The following is a 20361-nucleotide window of genomic DNA, read 5'->3' on the forward strand; positions in this document are numbered from 1 at the left end:
GAGAGTATGACAGGGACAGGTGGTTTAGAAGACCAAGCCATTATGTTGCTCGGCCTGTTGACACCGGACCCAGAAACGTTCACACACATCTTAAACTCCTCCATGAACCTAGATACTGAATATAGCAAGAAGAAGCGTCCAGCAACTAATCTGTTCCATTTTTTGCACCACAGGCTGCATTAAATATTATTAGCCAGCACTGGAGTCAATAGTGACTGTTTTAGCTATATAATATTAATATTATATGATAGTATTAAATAGTATTATAGTTTTAAATATTATGAGCCAGCACTGGAGCCAGTAGTGAGTGTTTACGCTATATAATATTAATACTGTATAATAGTATTAAATATTATTATAGTACTAAATATTATGAGCCAGCACTGGAGTCAATAGTGACTGTTTCAGCTATATAATATAAATACTATTTAATAGTATTAAATATTATTATAGTATTAAATATTATGAACCAGCACTGGAGTCAGTAGTGACTGTTTTAGCTATATAATATTAATACTATATAATATTTTTAAATATTATTATAGTATTAAATATTATCAGCCAGCAATGGAGTCAATAGTGACTGTTTTAGCTATAAAATATTAATACTATATAATATTATTAAATATTATTATAGTATTAAATATTATGAGCCAGCACTGGAGTTAATAGTGACTGTTTCAGCTATATAATATTAATATTATATAATAGTAATAAATATGATTATAGTATTAAGTATTATGAGCCAGCACTGGAGTCAATAGTGACTGTTTTAGCTATATAATATTAATACTATATAATAGTATTCAATATTATTATAGTATAAAATATTATGAGCCAGCACTGGAGTCCCTCTCTATTGTTCCTTTGCTAAACTGTTAGCATGCTAATTGGACTGGTGGAATATCAGTGTAAACTTTGCAGTCCAAATGAGCACAAGCCTCTTAAGACCCAGAGGGATATGTGAGCTTGGCGTAGGCCAGCAGGGGTGTGGAGGGATCAAGGTTTGGTGTGAACATGGGCAGGGGACTCAGGAGGCGGTAAAATCTCAAGTGTTTTAGTGCTGTAAGAACCATGTACTATCAATCTGCGCCCAGAGCATAGTTGACTTCCAAAACAAACAACAAGCTTGGTACCTGTTACCATATTGTAGTTACAGATATATACATTTGATACGCTTCATTGGCTTTATTCTGGAACGTGTTTAATGTTATTTTGCTATGTGAAAAATGTATCAATTGACGTTAGCACATGTTCATCTGGCAAGCTTATTTTATCCATTAAAGTGATTTAATATGCTTTCTCAGCGGTTGTCATATATTAACCAACAGCGGAGATTAATTTATAGATATAGGCCTACGGCTGACTGAAACGTTAGCCAATAAGAGGCGATGAAACCAACATGGACGTCAGACCAATACGAACCTGTTTTAATTTGATGGCCGTTCGGCAGTGATCAGTCTATCCACACCTTACCTGTGTTTCCTCTGACCTCATTCTGTAAACCAGGCTTGTCAATGAATACAGCTGCTCTCGCCCAAGATCCTCCTGTCTCTCCCTAGATGCTGTTCATATCTAGGGCAGTTCTTTACAGAGAAAAATGTGCTCACGCGTAGACACATCCAGTCACATGTATATATATATATACACAGACACACAAATTCTCTAGTTTTTGTCTTACCCACTAATGTTCAGTGTGCCAGCTCAATGTGCCAGCGGTTACTGGCCAAAACTCATTTGAGCAGCTACCTTGGCTTCTGTCCCCACACACTCTCTCTCTTTCTCTCTATTTGAGTGTGTGTTTGTATGTGTGTGCGTACTTACCGAGCAGTATCCATTTAATTAAACAGGCCAATAAATCCTCTGTACCTCCTCTTACACTAATGAGGCGCTTCACACCTCCCTCCCTCTCGCTCTCTCTTTCTCTCCCTCTTTCTTTTCTTCCTCGCACCCTCTCTTTCTCACCTCTGCATAGCTTCTCACTGGAGCACAGGGATTCTGGGATTCCTCTGCTGCCTCGCTATGGCAACCGAGTTTTCCCTCAGTTACCTCTTTGTGGAAGCAGTTAGAAACAGCCAGGCTGGAACACTTGGTAACAACGATAATGGCCCAGATAACCGCACTCTCTCCAACTAACCCAAAAAATCACTACAACAATGTCCTCATGCAAAACTATGCATACACATCCAGATGGGGTGATGAATCAAAAATGATCGACATCAACCACATTTGGCAGATCATACTCATTAGTGTAAGTTTCCTATACAAAAATAATTGAAGTTTGAAATGAAATACCTCGATTGTTAATGGAAAAATGCATGGCTACGACAATCAAACTAGTAGTAGTACTCTAGTATCACTACATGTTAATAAAACAAATGACGTTACCCATATCAATGTAATAATTGTGTCATTCTATTTAAGCAATAAGGCACAAGGAGGTGTGGTATACGGGTAATATAACACAAGGCGGAATGCCAGGATACAGCATTTGCCATGGTATATAGGTAATATACCAATATACCATGGCTGTGATGCCTTGCTGTTATTATAAACTAATGGTCACGTTGTCAACTGTTTTTTAAGTACAATAAGGCATCCCTTCAGTTTGTGATATATTGCCAATATACCACGGTTAAGCGCTGTGTCTAAGCACTCTTAGCCGTGGTATGCTGGCCACATACCACACCCCCTTGTGCCTTATTACTTGCATATACAATGTCTTTCAGCCTATCAGAATTCAGGATTAAAACCACCATGTTTATAATTATCGTTAATGTACAGATGCAGGGAATTTAATGCGGCATGGAATTTTGTCCTTACTACCCAGCACTAGGACACAGTTGTGTCCAACAATGACCCAGGCCAGATATGGTATGCCCAACATCAGCTGGAATCCAGAGCAACCGGTTGACCAAACACTAGGGGAGGGAGATGGCTCCATTATGCATGGTCATATGACGGTCGTCAAGTCAGCCACTGTAACTGAAACCCTCCGTATCTAGGACAGGTCCTGCTAGACTGCATAACCCTGACTGAATGAATACACTGCCTTCCACACACACAAACGAACACACACATAAACACACACACACACGCACACTCACACACATACATACACAGTTCTTTGCCACAGACACTTAATATCCTCTGCTGCCACACTCTTTTTATTATACATTCATGATTGGACTGTTTCAATCATCCCCATCTTCTGTATCCTGTTCATATCAAAACATGAAACTACTCACACACACACACACACACACAGGCATGTACACACAAGTTTGCATTAAGCACATGCACACTTCTACACACACATCCACACACACACCACACTCTGTGTCTCTCTATAAGTTGTCCTGGGCATTGTTCCACCCTGGCCATGGTGATGACATTTTGGAACATGCCACCATTCACATGAGTAGGTCAGCTGTAAATCAACCAGACACTATATGGAGCCAACAATGACCTAGAAAATGTAACACCAGGGAAAACACACTGTAGCTTCTATGTGTGTGGGTGTGTGTGTGTGTGTTTCTATTTGTTCATGTGTGCGTGTATGTCTGGGATGGTTTTATGTCTTCACTGTATTCGGGAATTCATCCAACTTCTGTCTCCCATACATACAGTATACCACCAGGCTCATACAGTCCCATTGTCTTGTAAATAAGACAACCTCAGTTAAATGCTTTCTGTTTTAATGGATGAACGTCCCCTCACAGTAGATACAGCCTGTGTCTGTTCAGTCAAATACAACAGCACAATAAATACTGTGACTGAAACGCTTCACAGAGAGCGTTTCACTGTATGGTTGGGGAAAAAGATTACACAGAACTCTCTTCTCACTCAGGTTAACTCAAACTAGCTATGAAAACTGAAAACTGGTACAAGAACACCTAGCCATACAACAATAAGACAAACAGACACTAGGATTGTACAGAAAGAACAGCCACTGCCTTGAGAGAGTCTAAAGGAGACTGCAACACTAAATTACATTTCTAATAAATATTACTTTACAAAAGCTATTCCTTCTAGGGAGGGAGAAGGATGCGTATTAAATTACAAGCTTTGTGAATATTTCAAGAGCTCCTCATGGCATTTGCAGAGAAAGCCCCTCTCAATTATACAACAGAGAGACGAGCAGTCACATAAAAGAACACCATGTTATATATGCAGTCAGTTATACCAGTATTGTTATGTACTGAGCTTCGTACTGTCAGAAATATTTGTTTAATGATTGTGCTATGCCACCAAAATCCCAACGAAGAGAGGATGTCTTATCTATATATTCATCAGTAGGTCTAATAACTATGATAGATATTTCACTACTGGTGCTGTGTCTTCATTTGAGCCTGTTTGGAACAGAAAGAAAATAATCTTGGGGTAACAGGATATCTGAACTACTGCGTGGATATAATTTAAAACACTTTATTTCATATGGGCTGATTGATGTTTCATTGGACCCAATTATCCTGACAAAGAAAAAGGGAAACATTTTTGTCATATTTATCATAATCCCGTATATCTAATCCCATGGCATTGGCTGCTATACAGATCCAATATGAAATGTCTAAAAATCTGTCAATCAATAAAATGTATTGTAAATGTTAATGAAATTTAGGAAGAAACCTAGAGAGGACCCAGGCTCAGAGGGGTGACCAGTCCTCTTTTGGCTGTGCCAGGTAAACATATTGAGAGTCCAAATTGTAATAATTAATAAATGCATGTGGGCTGAGTCCAGAGTCTATTTAAACTTAGTCCAGGTTGGAAGCATGACCAGATGGACAAGGACAGGGACAACACAGGGGTGGGGGAGGTGACAGCACAGTGGCAGCTGAAATCATCAGGTATCGTCTTGATCTGCAACACAACCAGGAGGACTTTGGACAAGGACCGCAACGGGTCTTTCAAGCCAGGTACTCCTTAGGGGTGGGCCAGGACCTCATGTCCTCCTAAGTTTAAAATGGCAGGACACAGGGAAAATTTAGGAAATGCATTCCTTATATCTTCAAGGATTTATAGTGGAGAAGGAGAACTGACCATACTCCGCCAGCACAATAATATAGAAGCGTAAGAGCTTGGGGCTGAGACAGGGAGGTCCGGTGACACTGTGGCCCTATCTGGGGGAGGCCCCGGACAGGGCCCAACAGGCAGGAAATCAATCCACCCACATTGCCAAGCATCAACCAAAGAGACACCCACCAACCGCAACCACCCTGAATGAGGGCAGAGTATTGCCAGCATAGCACAGCCCAATTGCACAAGTGTGCAACAGAGAGACAACAACAAGCCAGTGACTCCGCCCCCGAATGGCATTGGATGGAAGGCATCCCAGTGGCGACCAGAGCCCATCTGGCAAGACAGCAATGGTGGACAGTATCAAGCCTTTCTGGTCACCTTCACGCCCCTGGGCCAGACTACACTTAATCATAGACCATGCTGTTGAGATGAGTCTTTAGTAGAAAGTTTGCACTGAGTTTGGATTTCTAACCTTAATTGGCAAATCATTCCACAGTAGTGGAGGTCTATGAGAGAAGGCCCTGCCTCCGGATGTTGGTTTAGAAATTCTAGGTACAATTAAAAGGCCTGTATCTTGCAATCTAAGGTTACTTGTAGGTATGTATGGCTGGATCATTTCAGTGAGATAAGTAGGAGGAAGTCCATGTATTGATTTATAGGTCAATAACAGGTAGCCAGTGTAAAGAGGCTAGTACTGGAGTAATGTGTTCAAATGTTTTTGTTCTAGTTAGGATTCTAGCAGGCTAATTGAAGTTTATTTATTTATTTGTCAGGGTAACCGGAAAGAAGAGCATTACAGTAATCTAATCTAGAAGTAAGCATGGATTCGTTTTTCAGCATCAGTTTTTGATAGAAAGTCTCTAATTTTTGCAATGTTTGGAAGATGAAAATAACAATTCTTGAGACACTTTTTATATGTTCATCAAAGGAGAGGTCAAGGTCAAGGGTAACGCTGAGGTTTTTTACAGTTTTTTGGGATACGACCATGCAGCCGTCGAGGTTCACAGTGAGATCTGCTAACAGCGCTCTTTGTTTCTTGGGTCCTAAAATGAGCATTTCTGTTTTTCTTGAGTTTAAAAGCAAGAAGTTCTCTGTCATCCACTTCCTAATATCTGAAATGCATGCTTCCAAAGTAGCTAATTTTAGGGCTTCTCCATGCTCCTTCGAAATATATAACTGTGTGTCATCAGCATAACAGTGAAAATTGACATTGTGATTCCAGATTACATCACCCAGAGGCAGCATATATAGTGAGAACAATAATGGGCCTAGAACCGAGCCTTGGGAAACACCTAAACATACCTTTGACTTGTCAGAGGATATGCCATCCACACTAATGAACTGATATCTTTCAGATAAAGAAGATTTAAACCAGGCTAGAACATGTCCACGTAGCCTAATGTGGGTTTCCAGTCTTTCTAAGAGAAGTGAGTGATCAATAGTGTCAAAAGCAGCACTAAGATCAAGAAGCAACAGGACGGATGCAGAACCTTTGTCTGAGGCCATTAGAAGGTCATTTGTTACCTTCACGAGTTCAGTCTCAGTACTATGAACTATGGACTGGAGCATTTCATAAATGTTATTTGTCTTCAGGAAGGCATTCAGTTGTTGGGAAACACAAAGATTTTTGAGAGGAACGGGAGGTTCGATATTGGCCAATAATTGTTTAATATGTCAGTATTCCCGCTATTTTTAGTGAGTTTGGTACACATCCAAAGGAAAGGGAGCAATTTATTATGTTCAACATTGGCTGACCTAGCACAGGAAATAGCTCCTTAAGTAATCTTGTTGAAATCGGGTCTAGCTGACAGTTTGTGGGTTTAGAACTCATTACAAATTTAGTGAATGTGGGATCAAAAAATTCAAGTGTCCCCATTGACACCTGGTCAGGGAGGTTCAGGACATTCTCAGGACAACTGAGATTTTGTGGACTATAACTATTTAAGGAGGAGTCAGTTATTTGTTTTCTAATGGTGATGATCTTTTCATCAAAGTAGTTCATGTATTCATCACAGAATCCCACAGTAGGGTTCTGAGTCATGACAAAACATTTCACAAATGTTTATTAAACACTCAGGCAGTTTGCATTTACTGCTGTTATGCGAAAAAGATCATTTAAATCTAAAACACAAATAAAAATACAGTGATCACATTTACATGATTTACTTCTGCTATCTGACCACTGTATCTGATCACCTTAACCAACCGTTTCCATGTAACCTCATAGGGGGTTTACCTAGACAACCTCAAACATCTGTAGATATGTATCACATCTTGCAAAAATAAAATAAAAATGTTTATGATGTCGCAAAATGGTAACTTGTGTAACTCCTCCTTGATGTCGTTTCAACGACAGCTGACTGTTTCCAGAAACATGGATGAATCATGGGTAATTACTCACTGACATTAAGCTGATACGGCAACGTTGCTTCCATAAACAGAGAGAGCCCCTGGCCTACTGTTGAATTACAACATGTTAACACAAGACAGCTTGTTTCTTCAGAAATGACGAGAATGGACCCATTACAGTGTCGCTCAGCCCCTAATGTACCACTCCTCCTCTCCTGTGCAGAGCTGTGATCAAACACTATTAGGTCTTTCCGATACTTTGAACGCTGTCTCCAGCCTGCTAACCGTGTCCAGTGTGCCCCTTAGGGAGTGTGCTATTGGTTCAATCAAAAAGTAATGGCAGATTATTTTGACATAGTAGTCGAACCTAAGTCTGCTTCAATGCGGTAAAAGCTTGGGTATCTTTATAGATTTAACCACGTTAGTACATAACAATGATCTTTGTTCACTGACGATCAATGAAGGAGAAAAGGGAACCATGTCTTCAGAATGCAGCTGGACTGGGCAGAATCTGGGAGAACTTCTGTGACTTTTAGTATTGGCTATTGCTGTTAAACACTGCCCCTTAGTGGTTGAAAAAGGGAAGACACTGAAGTGGAAACTGACCATAAGTCTATGTCAACATCTGCAAAGGTTTAAAAACCAGTGATAATCAGCGGTGTGGGAGCTGCCGTGACTCTGGCTAGAGCTCATAGCTAACACAGGTCTGTCCACTGTAAAGAGGGATACCACAGTGTTCAATTCAAACTATGTATGGGGTGGATCTTTTTCCAGCAGATCTAAACAACTCACTAAACATTTTCAATGTGAAAGAAAAATGATTATTGCAAAGAAATAAAAGTATGATTGCATATATTCAGGCCTAAATGATCAAGTCCAATACAGCACAACACTGAGCGAATATCTGTATTTTCAAGTAGTATGTTGACAGCAATATATTGCAGTCTATGAGCTTGTTAGGATAAATTTAAATATCAATCAAGCCGGTAAAAATCCGCTTTAGTATTAACACTGGGATAAAGTAATTTTTCATCGAGAGAATTGGACAAATGTTCATGAAAAAGCCTCCCCAGAATGGCTTCCCAAATGGTGTTGAGTTTCCGTGATCTTTCCAGTCGGAACTTACATTTGCTTGAATATCTGAAACTTGGTTTTGAATATTCTTATCCATCAAAGATACCAAACCAAACTGAATGAACTTGAGCAATTTTGTCAAGAACGATGGACACCTGTTGCACTAAGAGTTGGGTAAATGTATAAGATAATTATTTAAAGGGATTGACAGCTGTAATGGCTGCCAAGAATGCTTCCACCAAATACTACAAATACTGTAGGGTGTGAAGACAGCTAATTCATATATTTTTTAAGCACGATTTTATATGACATTGTTTCACTTTGAAAATGTGGAATACATTTTCTGTACGTGTGTACATGACATGCAAAAACTCAGACACCACAGACATGATTCTGACAAGACATGGTGAGTAAATGATGTTTTGTCAAAGAGATCTTGTATTAACAAAATTGCAGGCCAGAGACAAACAAGCAATCACTGTTTGATCATGTCGTTACATTTGGTGCATGTTATGAAATTTGGTACATAGTTCCTTTTTGGCGGGCCGCGTAAGCGGAGCCGGTTAAGAAGAGCGAATGACTCTTAGTGAGTGAGTGAGTGAGTGACTGATTGACTTGTTAAACAGCGTAGTGGTTAGAGAAGCGGACATGTAAACTACACTTCCTAAATTAATGTCTCCTCGCAGGTGATGCATAGTATGCATTATGAATGATTCCGTATAGATGAAAACTTTGCTGTTGCTGGTGGATTTTTGAAGTATGCATCCGTGCATGCGTTTTGGGTCAGGATAGACAATGGCATGGAATAGAAAAAAGTGAAAGAAAAAATTCATTTTTTTTGCCATGAAGGAAAAATATGTTCCTATGCCATGAAATTAAATAGCTTTGGCAGTTAGTAGATACCGGTCAAGCTTATTACTGGCTAATACACTGTTAAAACGGCCAGTGGCAAACGCAATACATAGACGCAATTTGTGGTGGAGGTAAACTTACTAAGAAATGTTCAGTTTAACTGTATCAATTTAATTCACCAATGGCCAATTAACTATTGAAACGGCCAGTGGCAAAAGAGGATTGGTTCAGGATAGAGACAAGAGGCTATACTGACACCCAGCAAAAGTACAGCTCCATGGTGTAGTGGTTCCTGACACAGCCTTTCATGTGGGTGACCCGGTTTCGAATCTTGAGATGGCAACACTTTTTATTTGCGGGCCGGCTAAACTAGGCTTGCCTGGTTTCTTGTTCTTACAAGGAACACATTTTCCATAAAAGATCTGCAATGGTGGATTGCCTTGTATGTAAAAATACATACGTAAAATGCCACATCCAATGAAAAATTGTTGCTCAACACAATATTTCTCAGATTAGGATCTAGAATAAAATGGCCACTATTGACCAACAAACATTCACATGGGCATAATAGGCAAAATACGATACGTGTAAGTGAGCTATAAAGGGCAAATTATTATAATTTTTTATCTATTTGCTGAAGTGAAACTTGGCCCACATTCTCAGGGAAATATGTCAATAACTCACACAACACCTCACATACCACTGGCATAAATTCAACAAAACTTGAAAAATTATGTGAATAACCCATCTTGTCACTGCTAAATAAAAAATGTTAGCCAAGAAAAGAAGTGCATCATTTGTATGTGACAACATGTTTACTGTTGCCTTGTCTAGTATTTCAAATGGATTTTGACTTGTGGCTATGTTTGCAAAAGACAGCGAAAGAGGGTAAGAAACAGCTAGTACACATACAACTACTACCATACCTGGTAGTAGTAGCTGTTCTCAGTCTCACACGTTCGCCAGCTGATACTGTGATTTCCCTGTGTAGTCTTGAGGAATCCCTCACAGCCTAAAGGAAAGAGGAAGAGTGTATTCAAATCTTTATTGATATGATTTGTGACTGTAGAATAAGATTATGATACTCTTTAAAGGAACATTGTTTATTAAAAACAATCTTTCCCAAAGAACAATATTATGATGCAAACCAATTAAAAACTATTTGTGACATTCATAATCTTTTTTATTATCTAAGGGACAACTTTAAAAAGCAAAAACAAATGCTTTCAAAAATGTCTCTTCCACTGCCACCTGTCAATAAAGCAGACTGTTTTTAGCCATGTATTTTCATCTACCGCTCTATAAAATGGATCTTCCTCTCTATAAAATGTATTATTTTAAAGGCCACCTTTCTGAAAAGAATAAACGTTAAAAAGCAAGTCATATTAGATGGGTCTAGTTATTCCACGGAAATCGAATGAAGGGACGTGTCCTTCTGCATGTGCATTTTCAGTACTTTCCTCTGACCTATCAATAATTCAACAGACCAGTCCACATACAGACAGTAAGCCAGCAGTAGCACGATGAGGCACAGATAGAGTGCATCAGTATGAATTAATGATAGACTGGCCAGTTTGGAGTGAGTCGCAAGAAGTGAACCGACCTGCTTTGTATGAGGCAGGCACGGAGGCTCGGCACGGCTTTCAGAGAGAATTAACTGTATAGCGGGCTGAACCATATAACTCGGGTTGTACCCAGACGGTTCCGCATTGTCAAACATTTCTCCTAGAACCACAACCAAACCACTATGTCCCGCATGGAATCAATGAATAGCAACACCAATAATTTACCAAACAAAATATGATTCATCCCTTTTTTCGGAGACATTTAAACCTGGCTGTCACACTGCGCATTTGGCATGATTATGAACATTCTGTACACTATAAGGATGAGGTACTGGTGATAAAAAGCATTTCTCCAGTTCTGGTTGGGCTCCAATATTTCTCACATCGCAATTCAAGAAATAGGCCAAATTGTCAACTAACCACATCTGTAAAATTCTTCTGAGTGAATTTCAGATACACACTTGGACAGCCTGGAAACAGGCTGTAGCTTCAATTGTTACCAAGCCGAAATACTTCTGTAGTTTCAGAAAATGCAAATTGAAAGGGGTGCATTGCTGAGTTGGTCAAGCTGAAGGTTAAAATTGGTTTTCGTTTAGAAATAAATAATCTGTCATGGTGATGGACTATATGTGCATGCTTCAGCTGGATTCAGTCTATCAGGCAGCTTTGTGTTTTATTACTGGTATCAACTTTCACACATCATCTTGCATATTCTTTAGTTGGCTAGAACTTATTGCTTCCAGAACAGCCAGACATATTAGGTTTGTATATTAGGCTGTCATGCAGAAACTTCCACCTATCTCACGTAAAAAATGTATGACAAAAACAGTGGTTATCATACGCTTTCAAGACTCGCTAATCCTAGAGATACGGTGGGCTGATTTGGCTTCTGACTACTAAGCCCTCCACTCCCGGAATGTCCTGCAAAATAATCTGAATTGTTACTCTGTATATTGTGATTGCTTTTCTTAATGTTTGTGAGTGTGTGTTTCATATAGGTGTTTGCGTGTTTCATTATAGCTGCAATAATGGGCTCAACTGCAAAATATATCAGTTTGATTCCCTGTATAAACAAAGGTAAAATAAAGAAATACTTTAAGTAAAATAGAACACTTTATACTATCGATGGGATTGGAGTATCACTGCAAAATGCTGTGGTAGCCATGCTGGTTGAGTGGGCCTTGAATTCTAAATAAATCAGTCTCAACAGCAAAGAACCCTCACACCATCACACACCTTCCTCCATGTTTCAAGATGACAACCATACATGTGGAGATCATGTGTTCACCTGCTCTACGTCTCACAAAGAAACAGCAGTTGGAACCAAAAATCTCCAATTTGGAGTCATCGGACCAAAGCACAGATTTCCACTGGTCTACAGTCCATTTCTCGTGTTTCTTTTCCAAATCAATTCACTTCTTCTTCTTGGCAGTAATTGGACCATAGAGGCTTGATTCACGCAGTCTCCTTAGAACAGTTGATGTTGAGAGGTGTCTGTTACTACTATTTAGGCTGCAATGAGGTGTAGTTTATTGATGATTTCTTAAGCTGGTAACTCTAATGAACTTATCCTCTGGAACAAATGAAACTCTGGGTATTCCTTTCCTGGGGCGGTCCTCAAGAGAGACAATTTTATCATAGCGCTTGATGGGTTTTGCAACTGCAAAAAATCTAAATAAAGAAACACCCTTGAATATGTCAAAAAGAAATACCTCTTGAATGAGTGTTTCCAAACTTTTCACTAGTACTATATATAAAAAATTGTAGTTACTAGCTCTTTAATTGTTGTGTGATGGTTTCTGGCTTGGGCAGATTAAATGTATATACATCATCTCATTATCCCAAAATCTTATTTGGCAATCTTTCTTTTCCAAATCCATAACCTGTGCTAATGCCAGCTGTGTTGTAACTTTAGCCTCTGGCTGGGCTGAAGACAGACAGACGGCATGCTCACTCGGGTCAATTCCAAACTCTAGATGAGTTGGCATTAGCATAGTTAATATGGCCCTGGCAACACACAGAATACAACAACCTCCTCTTGGCAATGCTTGTTCCCCATTCTTGTGTCCTGGTTGGCTGGTCCAATCAGGTTCACAGGGAGTCTGGACGGCCACATAGCGGTCAGTTAGAGGACAGTCAGTTAGAGGATTAGCTGGGAGGATAAGCTGGGAGAAACCAACCTGGAGCGTTGCTGTGAAAAGCAATGACAGTACACAAAAACAAACTAACTCTGAGAAAGATTGAGACTCAACCATGGGCTGGATGATGCTAACATCAGTTGAATGCACAACAGAGGCATTTTGTTAATATTAGGGCTTTCATTTTAACTGACACAATCTTCCTTGATAATTTCACAATCCATTTCCAACACAAACGCAAATTGGATTGGATTACCTTTTTTATTGACCATTTTATATTTTGGCTGAATATGTACTGTACATGTGACTGGATTCACCTCCATAGTTACTAGATGGTAACTATGCAGTTGGATTCACCCTCAGCACTCCCAGCCTCTCTGAACTGAGTAGGAGGGGAACTGCAAAAAGACACAGATGAATGATGCTACTCAGAAAGATACTCTGCCTTCACAGGTACACACACACACTACAAATGGAAAAAGTATATTTCCATTAAATATCCTGTTTAGCGTAATGACCAAAACCCTGATCCGTCAACCCTGATCCTAACCCTAAACTCTAACCATAACTTTTACCCCAAACGTAACCCATAAACCTTAAACCAAAAAGTTTCCTCACAGGAACTTTTCCTTGTTTAACTGTACTTTTCAGTCTTCACCAGGGTAGTAAAACGTGAACACAAACCCAAAACCCAAAGTAACACTGAATTCGGCCATTCCCCAGAACCTGACTTGGCTCCCTTTAAAGGCCTTCATTCTTACCTTTGATTGCCAGCACTCCATGACAGAAGCCCTTGAAGTTTATCATGCCCTGCTCATCAGGGTCCAAGCATCTGGCTAACTTCTTCACCTGTAGCACATGGAAAATGAAACAAAAAGGCTGAGCCCATTGTAACAGATGACATTCTAAACAAGCATTAGAATGTCAATCATATTGAGTTGCTAACAGCCGTGAGCGTGTATGTGTTGTCGACCTGTAGCGTGGCGCCTCCCACCACCGCCTGTTCTAACAGTCCCTCCCTGAGTCACAGCTGAGTCACTAGTGTTGTTGTCAACAGAGCCTCCTTTCCAGGCATGAGCACAGAGTACATTCACAAAGAACTAGTGCTGAGGTTCTTTAAAAAGCGCATTACCAACTTACGATATTATAATCATGGTTGCATTTAAAGGACTGAGGAGGATTCCTTGCGGGGTGGCTTGGAGCATAGACACGGGGCTACTCTCTTATACCACTGAATGATGCATTTATGTCCACTTATTAGATGCTGTCTGGAGCTCTTTTAAATTTGAAACTGCTACTTTCAGAATGGGGCTGCTGAAACGTGACATGAAACTGGAAAGACTTCTAATGACCTTGTAAATATCAGAAAGATGTTTGAATGTGTGTGTGTGTTTGGGTTTTTCGAAATGCAACACACACACACGCGCCTGGCCTTCTCCCATCTGTCCGAGCTCTGTTATAGCTGTGCGTCACTATCCCTTTCTGTCGAAGACAGCTGTCAGTTAAAACACACACCTTAATCAGTTCCGGCCCCAACGTCCTAGTAACGGTTGGCCCGGTAACTGGGTCAACAGGAAAGTGCTGAGAGAGGGGTGAAATTAATGCCATTGGATAATTTGGGCCATAATGGTGTTTTTAGTAGATTAAATTCATTTTTACTGGATTAAAAGTAGGAGTTCAGTTTTAGCCGTTACTGAACCTCTCCAATCCAGGAAGGTCAGTGGGACTGAGAGGGGGAGGACAGAAGTGGTGGATAAAGGCAGAGGATAGAGGGGCTGTTGAACAGGTGAACTGACAAAAAGTGATTTTACACCGAGATGGTTTTATTTAGATTATTATTATGACTATTATTTTGTTCACATTCATTTCTAACTGTTTTTGAGAAGAGACATTTTTTTTTGAATAAATTTACCTGAATTAAAAGTTGTGATTTCTCCCATATGTTGATGGCAAGATCAAGCTGAAAAACATTAATGATGTTTTCTCAAAGCCTTTTTCGCTCATGTTAAACAGGGGCAGTAAATAAGTGGATGGCACTGTACATTCATGCTAATACACCTTCCCACAGCACCTACTATTAATTGAACCCAGTAAGAAAACACATATGTTTCACCTCCTACCCACAACATCCATGTAGCCACAGTGATACATAATATCCCAGAGGAGCCAATCAACCATAATGTTCCATCCCTGTCACAGTGGCAAACCAGGAACTAACAGGTCAATAACAACCTCCAGCATTTACGGTTGGACATTACCTGTCCATATATTGTATTCCATATAACCTGGCTTTGTGTAACAGTAGACATATAGACTGTTTCTCCCCCATCCTTGGCATGGAACTAGGTAGTAGCCATTGGCCTCTTGGCCATCTGATTATAAACCTTCTCGGCCAATCGATCAGTTTTGTTGTTATTGTGCCAAGAGTATTTAATCTGAGATCATATGACACCTGAATTACGTGACTTCCGAAGGCAGTTTTCGCCCCACAGATTATTTGTGGTAAATACACTTTTTTCCCAGCATCCACTCTGTCATGCTCTGTGGAGATCAGTGACAGCCAATCCCAATTAAATATATATAACCCTAACCCATACTGCAAGACTTTGAAATGTGAAAATGTCCTTAGGGTGTTGATAATCACACATGTGAAAATGTCCTTAGGGTGTTGATAATAACGCAATCTATTGAAGTTCAACTGAAGTTGTAACAATGCCCCCTTCAATATTATGGGATAAAGATGCAACATGTCATACAAAATACAGCTCCGGAAAAACTTAAGAGACCACTGCACCTTTTTCTTTCCTTTCCAAAAAAGTTGAAAATGAAGTTTTGAGTGAGGAACAGAAGCATTCAATTCGCAGTGGTCTCTTAATTTTAACCCTTCTGTTCCTCATTCAAAACCTTCTTTGGAAAGGAAAGAAAAAGGTGCAGTGTTCTATTAAGTTTTTCCAGAGCTGTATATTACGATGTTCGAGGAGTGTTGGCAACAAGCACTCGGGCCAGTGATAGAACAAGGTACAGACAGGCCCAGACATGGCTTTCATTTTGACCTTCAACCACCCCTGCATTCAGGTAGAACAAATAATTCCACTTACTCTGGATTCCATTAAAGTAACATGATGATGATCTTGGTAGCAGCAAGTAATACATGCTTCTACCAAGATCTTTAGCCAGAAAAGCAATTAATTTATGTATATTACAAAATCTCTCAAAATGGCCGTTGGGAGCAACCCTTGGTAGATTGTACCAGGGCAACGTGAGTCACCTCCGTCAGCCTTAGCGGATTTATTCATCTGTACTCCGGGCTGGTTGAGCACTGTGATAAAATGTACAGCATCTTGGTGAAATCTGCATTAAAGGGACATGTCTAGATCTTTGACTCTCCTGAATATGCTGAAGATTTGCTGCAACGAGACAAGTTCATATTCGCAAGTAAAACAAAAGTATAGAAATATGTAAGTGTCCACTTCCTTAAAAAAAAGTGGTGCACTATAAGGAAGGGTGCAGGGATCATCTTTCTGTGGTCAGAAGTAGTGCACTATAAGGAATAGGGTTGGATTTAGGGCAATTCCTCTGCTGTGACTCAATCTTACTGGAAGAAGCTTGTTCATTTGAAAGGGAGAGTAATCTATTACCAACTTCATGTTCACAAAGACAGCAAGTCACTATTGAAATGGCTAATTAGCAGCCTGGGATTGTCCAGCAGTCCAGGCCACCGCCTCCAGTGCATATGCCTTGCTGTGGCATGGGGTGGCATACCATGGTGTAGCGTGACATACTATGACATGGGGTGGCATACCGTGGTGTAGCGTGACATACTATGACATGGGGTGGCATACCGTGGCGTAGGGTGACGTACTGTAGCATGGGGTGGCATACTGTGGCATAGGGTGACGTACTGTGACATGGGGTGGCATACCGTGGCGTAGGGTGACGTACTGTGGCATGGGGTGGCATACTGTGGCATAGGGTGACGTACTGTGGCATGGGGTGGCATACTGTGGCATAGGGTGACGTACTGTGACATGGGGTGGCATACCGTGGCGTAGGGTGACGTACTGTGGCATGGGGTGGCATACTGTGGCGTAGGGTGACGTACTGTGGCATGGGTTTGTATATATACAGTTGTGCTCAAAGCTTTGCATAACCTGGCAGAAATCGTGACATTTTGGCATTGAATTTTGAAAATATGACTGATGAAGCAAAAAAACTAAGGATCACTAAGGATAGTGATCATATGAAGCCATTTATTATCACATAGTTGTTTGGCTCCTTTTTAAATCATAACTATAACAGAAATCACCCAAATGGCCCTGATCAAAAGTTTACATACCACTGAATGTTAGGCCTTGTTACAGACACACATGGTGACACACACATGGTGAAAAAGGCAATTAAAGGTGAATTTCCCTGTGGCTTTTTAAATTGCAATTAGTGTCTGTGTATAAATAGTCAATGAGTTTCTTAGCTCTTACATTGTTGCACTGAGCAGGCTAGATACTGAGCCATGGGGTGCAAAAAACAGTCAAAAGACCTGCATAACAAGGTAATGGAACTTTATAAAGATGGAAAAGGATATAAAAAGATATTCAAAGCCTTGCAAATGCCAATCAATACTGTTCAATCACTTATTAAGAAGTGGAAAATTCGGGGATCACTGATACCAAGCCAAGGTCAGGTAGACCAAGAAAGATTTAAGCCAAAACTGCCAGAAAAATTTTCGGGATACAAAGAAAAACCCACAGGTAACCTAAGGAGAAATAAAGGTTGCTCTGGAAAAAGACAGTGTGGCTGTTTCAAGGAGCACAATAAAACGAAACAAAAATGACCTGCATGGTCAAGTTGCCAGCTAAAAGCCTGGTTACAATATGCCTGACAACACCTTGACACGCCTCACACCTTCTGGCAAGAGACCAAAATAGAGCTTTATGGTCACAACCATAAGCACTACGTTTGGAGACGGTTCAACACATTATTTCAAATTAACTGACATAAATATATCCCACTCTTCTAATGACATAGGACTTTGGCAGGTGCTGGTGTATGTGGGTATACAAAAATGGTCCAGCTAGAGTTGGGGGCCCCGTAAACTGGGCTTTGATTGGGGACACAAAATTAAACCAGTGTATAGCCCACTCACGATACCTAATTTTAGGATATAACAAGGATAATACTTTGGATACGTTGTGAATGTAACGTGGATTGAAAATCACCTCAAATTCTTTAAATAAATCGGCATGTCTGCCTTTGAGGTGCTTCACTAAGTTGGAAGTGTTTCCTCCTTCAGTCTGGAAAGTTTGAAGGCACCATTTGCATCGTGGTTTTGGTGAATGTATTACTCCCAGATCATCTGCTTCCAACGCACTTTTTTTCCTTTTGGACAATTTGAGGCGGAGCTGTGGCTGCACTTGCCGCCATCTGGCACGTTTTGGAGCCCCGGTGCGTACGGTACCCGTGGTACGGCACAAAAACGAGGACAGTCATGATTTCTGAACTTTGCCATCGACTTGGTACCGAAGTATCGGTTCTCATGACATCCCTATTGGGTGGGTGGGAGGAGCACAAAATATATCCAATATAAAATAAGGGGGACCTGGTGGAAAATGATTAGGAACCCCTTGTCTAGACCAGTGGTTCCCAACCAGGGGTACTAGGACCCCGGGGGGTACTTGGTCTCTCCACATGGGGTACTTGACAAAACTCATGACACCATAGGCTTACTGGTACAATGAACAGAAGGGGGTACATCAGGGGTATTTTGGGCAGAGAAAAATTTTGTTGGTATTAAAGTAACTGAAAAGGGTTGGGAACCATTGGTCTGGACTATACCAGTACTAAAAGTAGATCTGCCTGCCCTGTCAGTTCTTACAGAAACCCTAGTTAAGGAAATCACATCAATGCTACGATAAATGGTAGAAAGCTTGTTTTAATACAAATAATATTTTACTAAAGCATCCCTTCTCTCTATGATTTATAAACTGGTGCATTATGCAAAACATAATAAAGCTGCTGCACTTAAACACAGGCCTCTGGCTTAGTTTGTTAATTATTTCTCTACTCACTGCATCCAGGCTGTATCAGAGTCTCTCACACGAAAGTATCACACTCCTCCACTACCACACTCCTCCACAGGCAGGTCTTTTGTAACACCCAAGCAAATATTACTTAACAGGTTTAAAGACTTTGTTAAGCTTCAATTGAGCACTAAAAACCCGCGTCAGACACAATGAATCAAAAGATAAAAGCTATAAACAAACGCTGCTATTGGCTGTTACGATATGCCTTAACACTAAAAATAGGATTCTTCATCTTACCTCATCTCCTTGACCAAACTGTGAACCGAGGTCTATGAAATGCTCCAGGCGAATGTAACCATCCGAATCCTCGTCGAATACGTCGAACACTTCTTTGAGTTTTTTCAGGAACAGCAGAAGCCGCTCCGGTTTGGGAAGGGTACCATCCATCCGTAGTTTGTTGTTTTAGGGTTAAAAACACGACTTGAACAGCGATACTGCGAGCGCCATCAGCTGGAACTGCAGCTGCGCTGAGTGCCCTGGATTGTAGTGCGTGCTTGGCAACACAGTATCCGGATAGCGCGAGGACCACTGGATGCTGCGAGGTGGAAGAGAGATGGAGGCATGGGTTCTCAAACAGAGGTTGACATGGACACAGTTGCGCGGTCAGGAAAGCCCTGTTAGCATCATGCAGCTCATAGCACATCTAGTGTTTAGCTGAACGGATGGGAAGCAGGGTACTGCATTTCAACACCATGTCAAAAGTCTCCAAATTACATGGAGAAACGCAAAAACTAGCAACATTTTCGCCAATATCGTTAAAGTTAAAATCATAACGTTGCCCCTTGAACTATCATAGTGCATGCTGTATAACGTGCACGTCTACTAAAATCAAATGAATGTTATTATTGAGATTGTCTAATTAATATGTTGAGAGCAATAGTTGAAGGGGCTACTTTATGATTTTAACTTAAAATAAAGTGACCCTTTCATTAATCGACAAATCCTTTATGAGTAAATAATTTATGATTTACTCATTAAAATAATTAATCTATACACATTTTACATTTCTCATTGTGGTATTGGTAACGGTTAGCCAATAGACAATGTGGCTAAATGTTGACAAATGAAAGATCCTCAAGGTAATATTATCAAACACTTACTGTAGTGTATGGCGTTTCTAAAATTGGAGAAGTGATGTTTCTATGAACCACAGTAAGTAGGATCAAGCAAGGCAGTTGCTCTCCTTAGTCTGTTCTCACATGATGAACGAAGCCCCTAAGTGGAAAAAGTTAGGTACCACCTGTCCGTCTAGCCGTTGTAGCTTCATTCAAACCCATACAGACG

The 20361-nt window shown here is 40.4% G+C and overlaps 1 protein-coding gene across 2 annotated transcripts in view; it reads right to left on the reverse strand.

The window, feature by feature from the left end:
- Positions 1-19519, reverse strand: part of rab11fip4b (RAB11 family interacting protein 4 (class II) b) — a 64422-nt gene extending 44903 nt beyond the window's left edge. Inside the window, exons 1-3 of one of the 2 annotated variants that reach the window (XM_034294290.1) lie at positions 19315-19519; positions 13759-13846; positions 10221-10306 (exon numbers count right to left, since the gene is read on the reverse strand). In XM_034294290.1, the coding sequence (XP_034150181.1) occupies positions 10221-10306; positions 13759-13846; positions 19315-19464 (324 nt within the window). In that variant the 5' untranslated portion in view covers positions 19465-19519. The remainder of the gene's footprint in view (positions 1-10220; positions 10307-13758; positions 13847-19314) is intronic. The other variant, XM_034294291.1, reaches the window with a different exon arrangement.
- Positions 19520-20361: the final 842 nt, after the last annotated feature.

This window comes from Esox lucius, chromosome 9 (genome assembly GCF_011004845.1).
Source record: "Esox lucius isolate fEsoLuc1 chromosome 9, fEsoLuc1.pri, whole genome shotgun sequence".
In the NCBI taxonomy this organism is placed as follows: domain Eukaryota; kingdom Metazoa; phylum Chordata; class Actinopteri; order Esociformes; family Esocidae; genus Esox; species Esox lucius.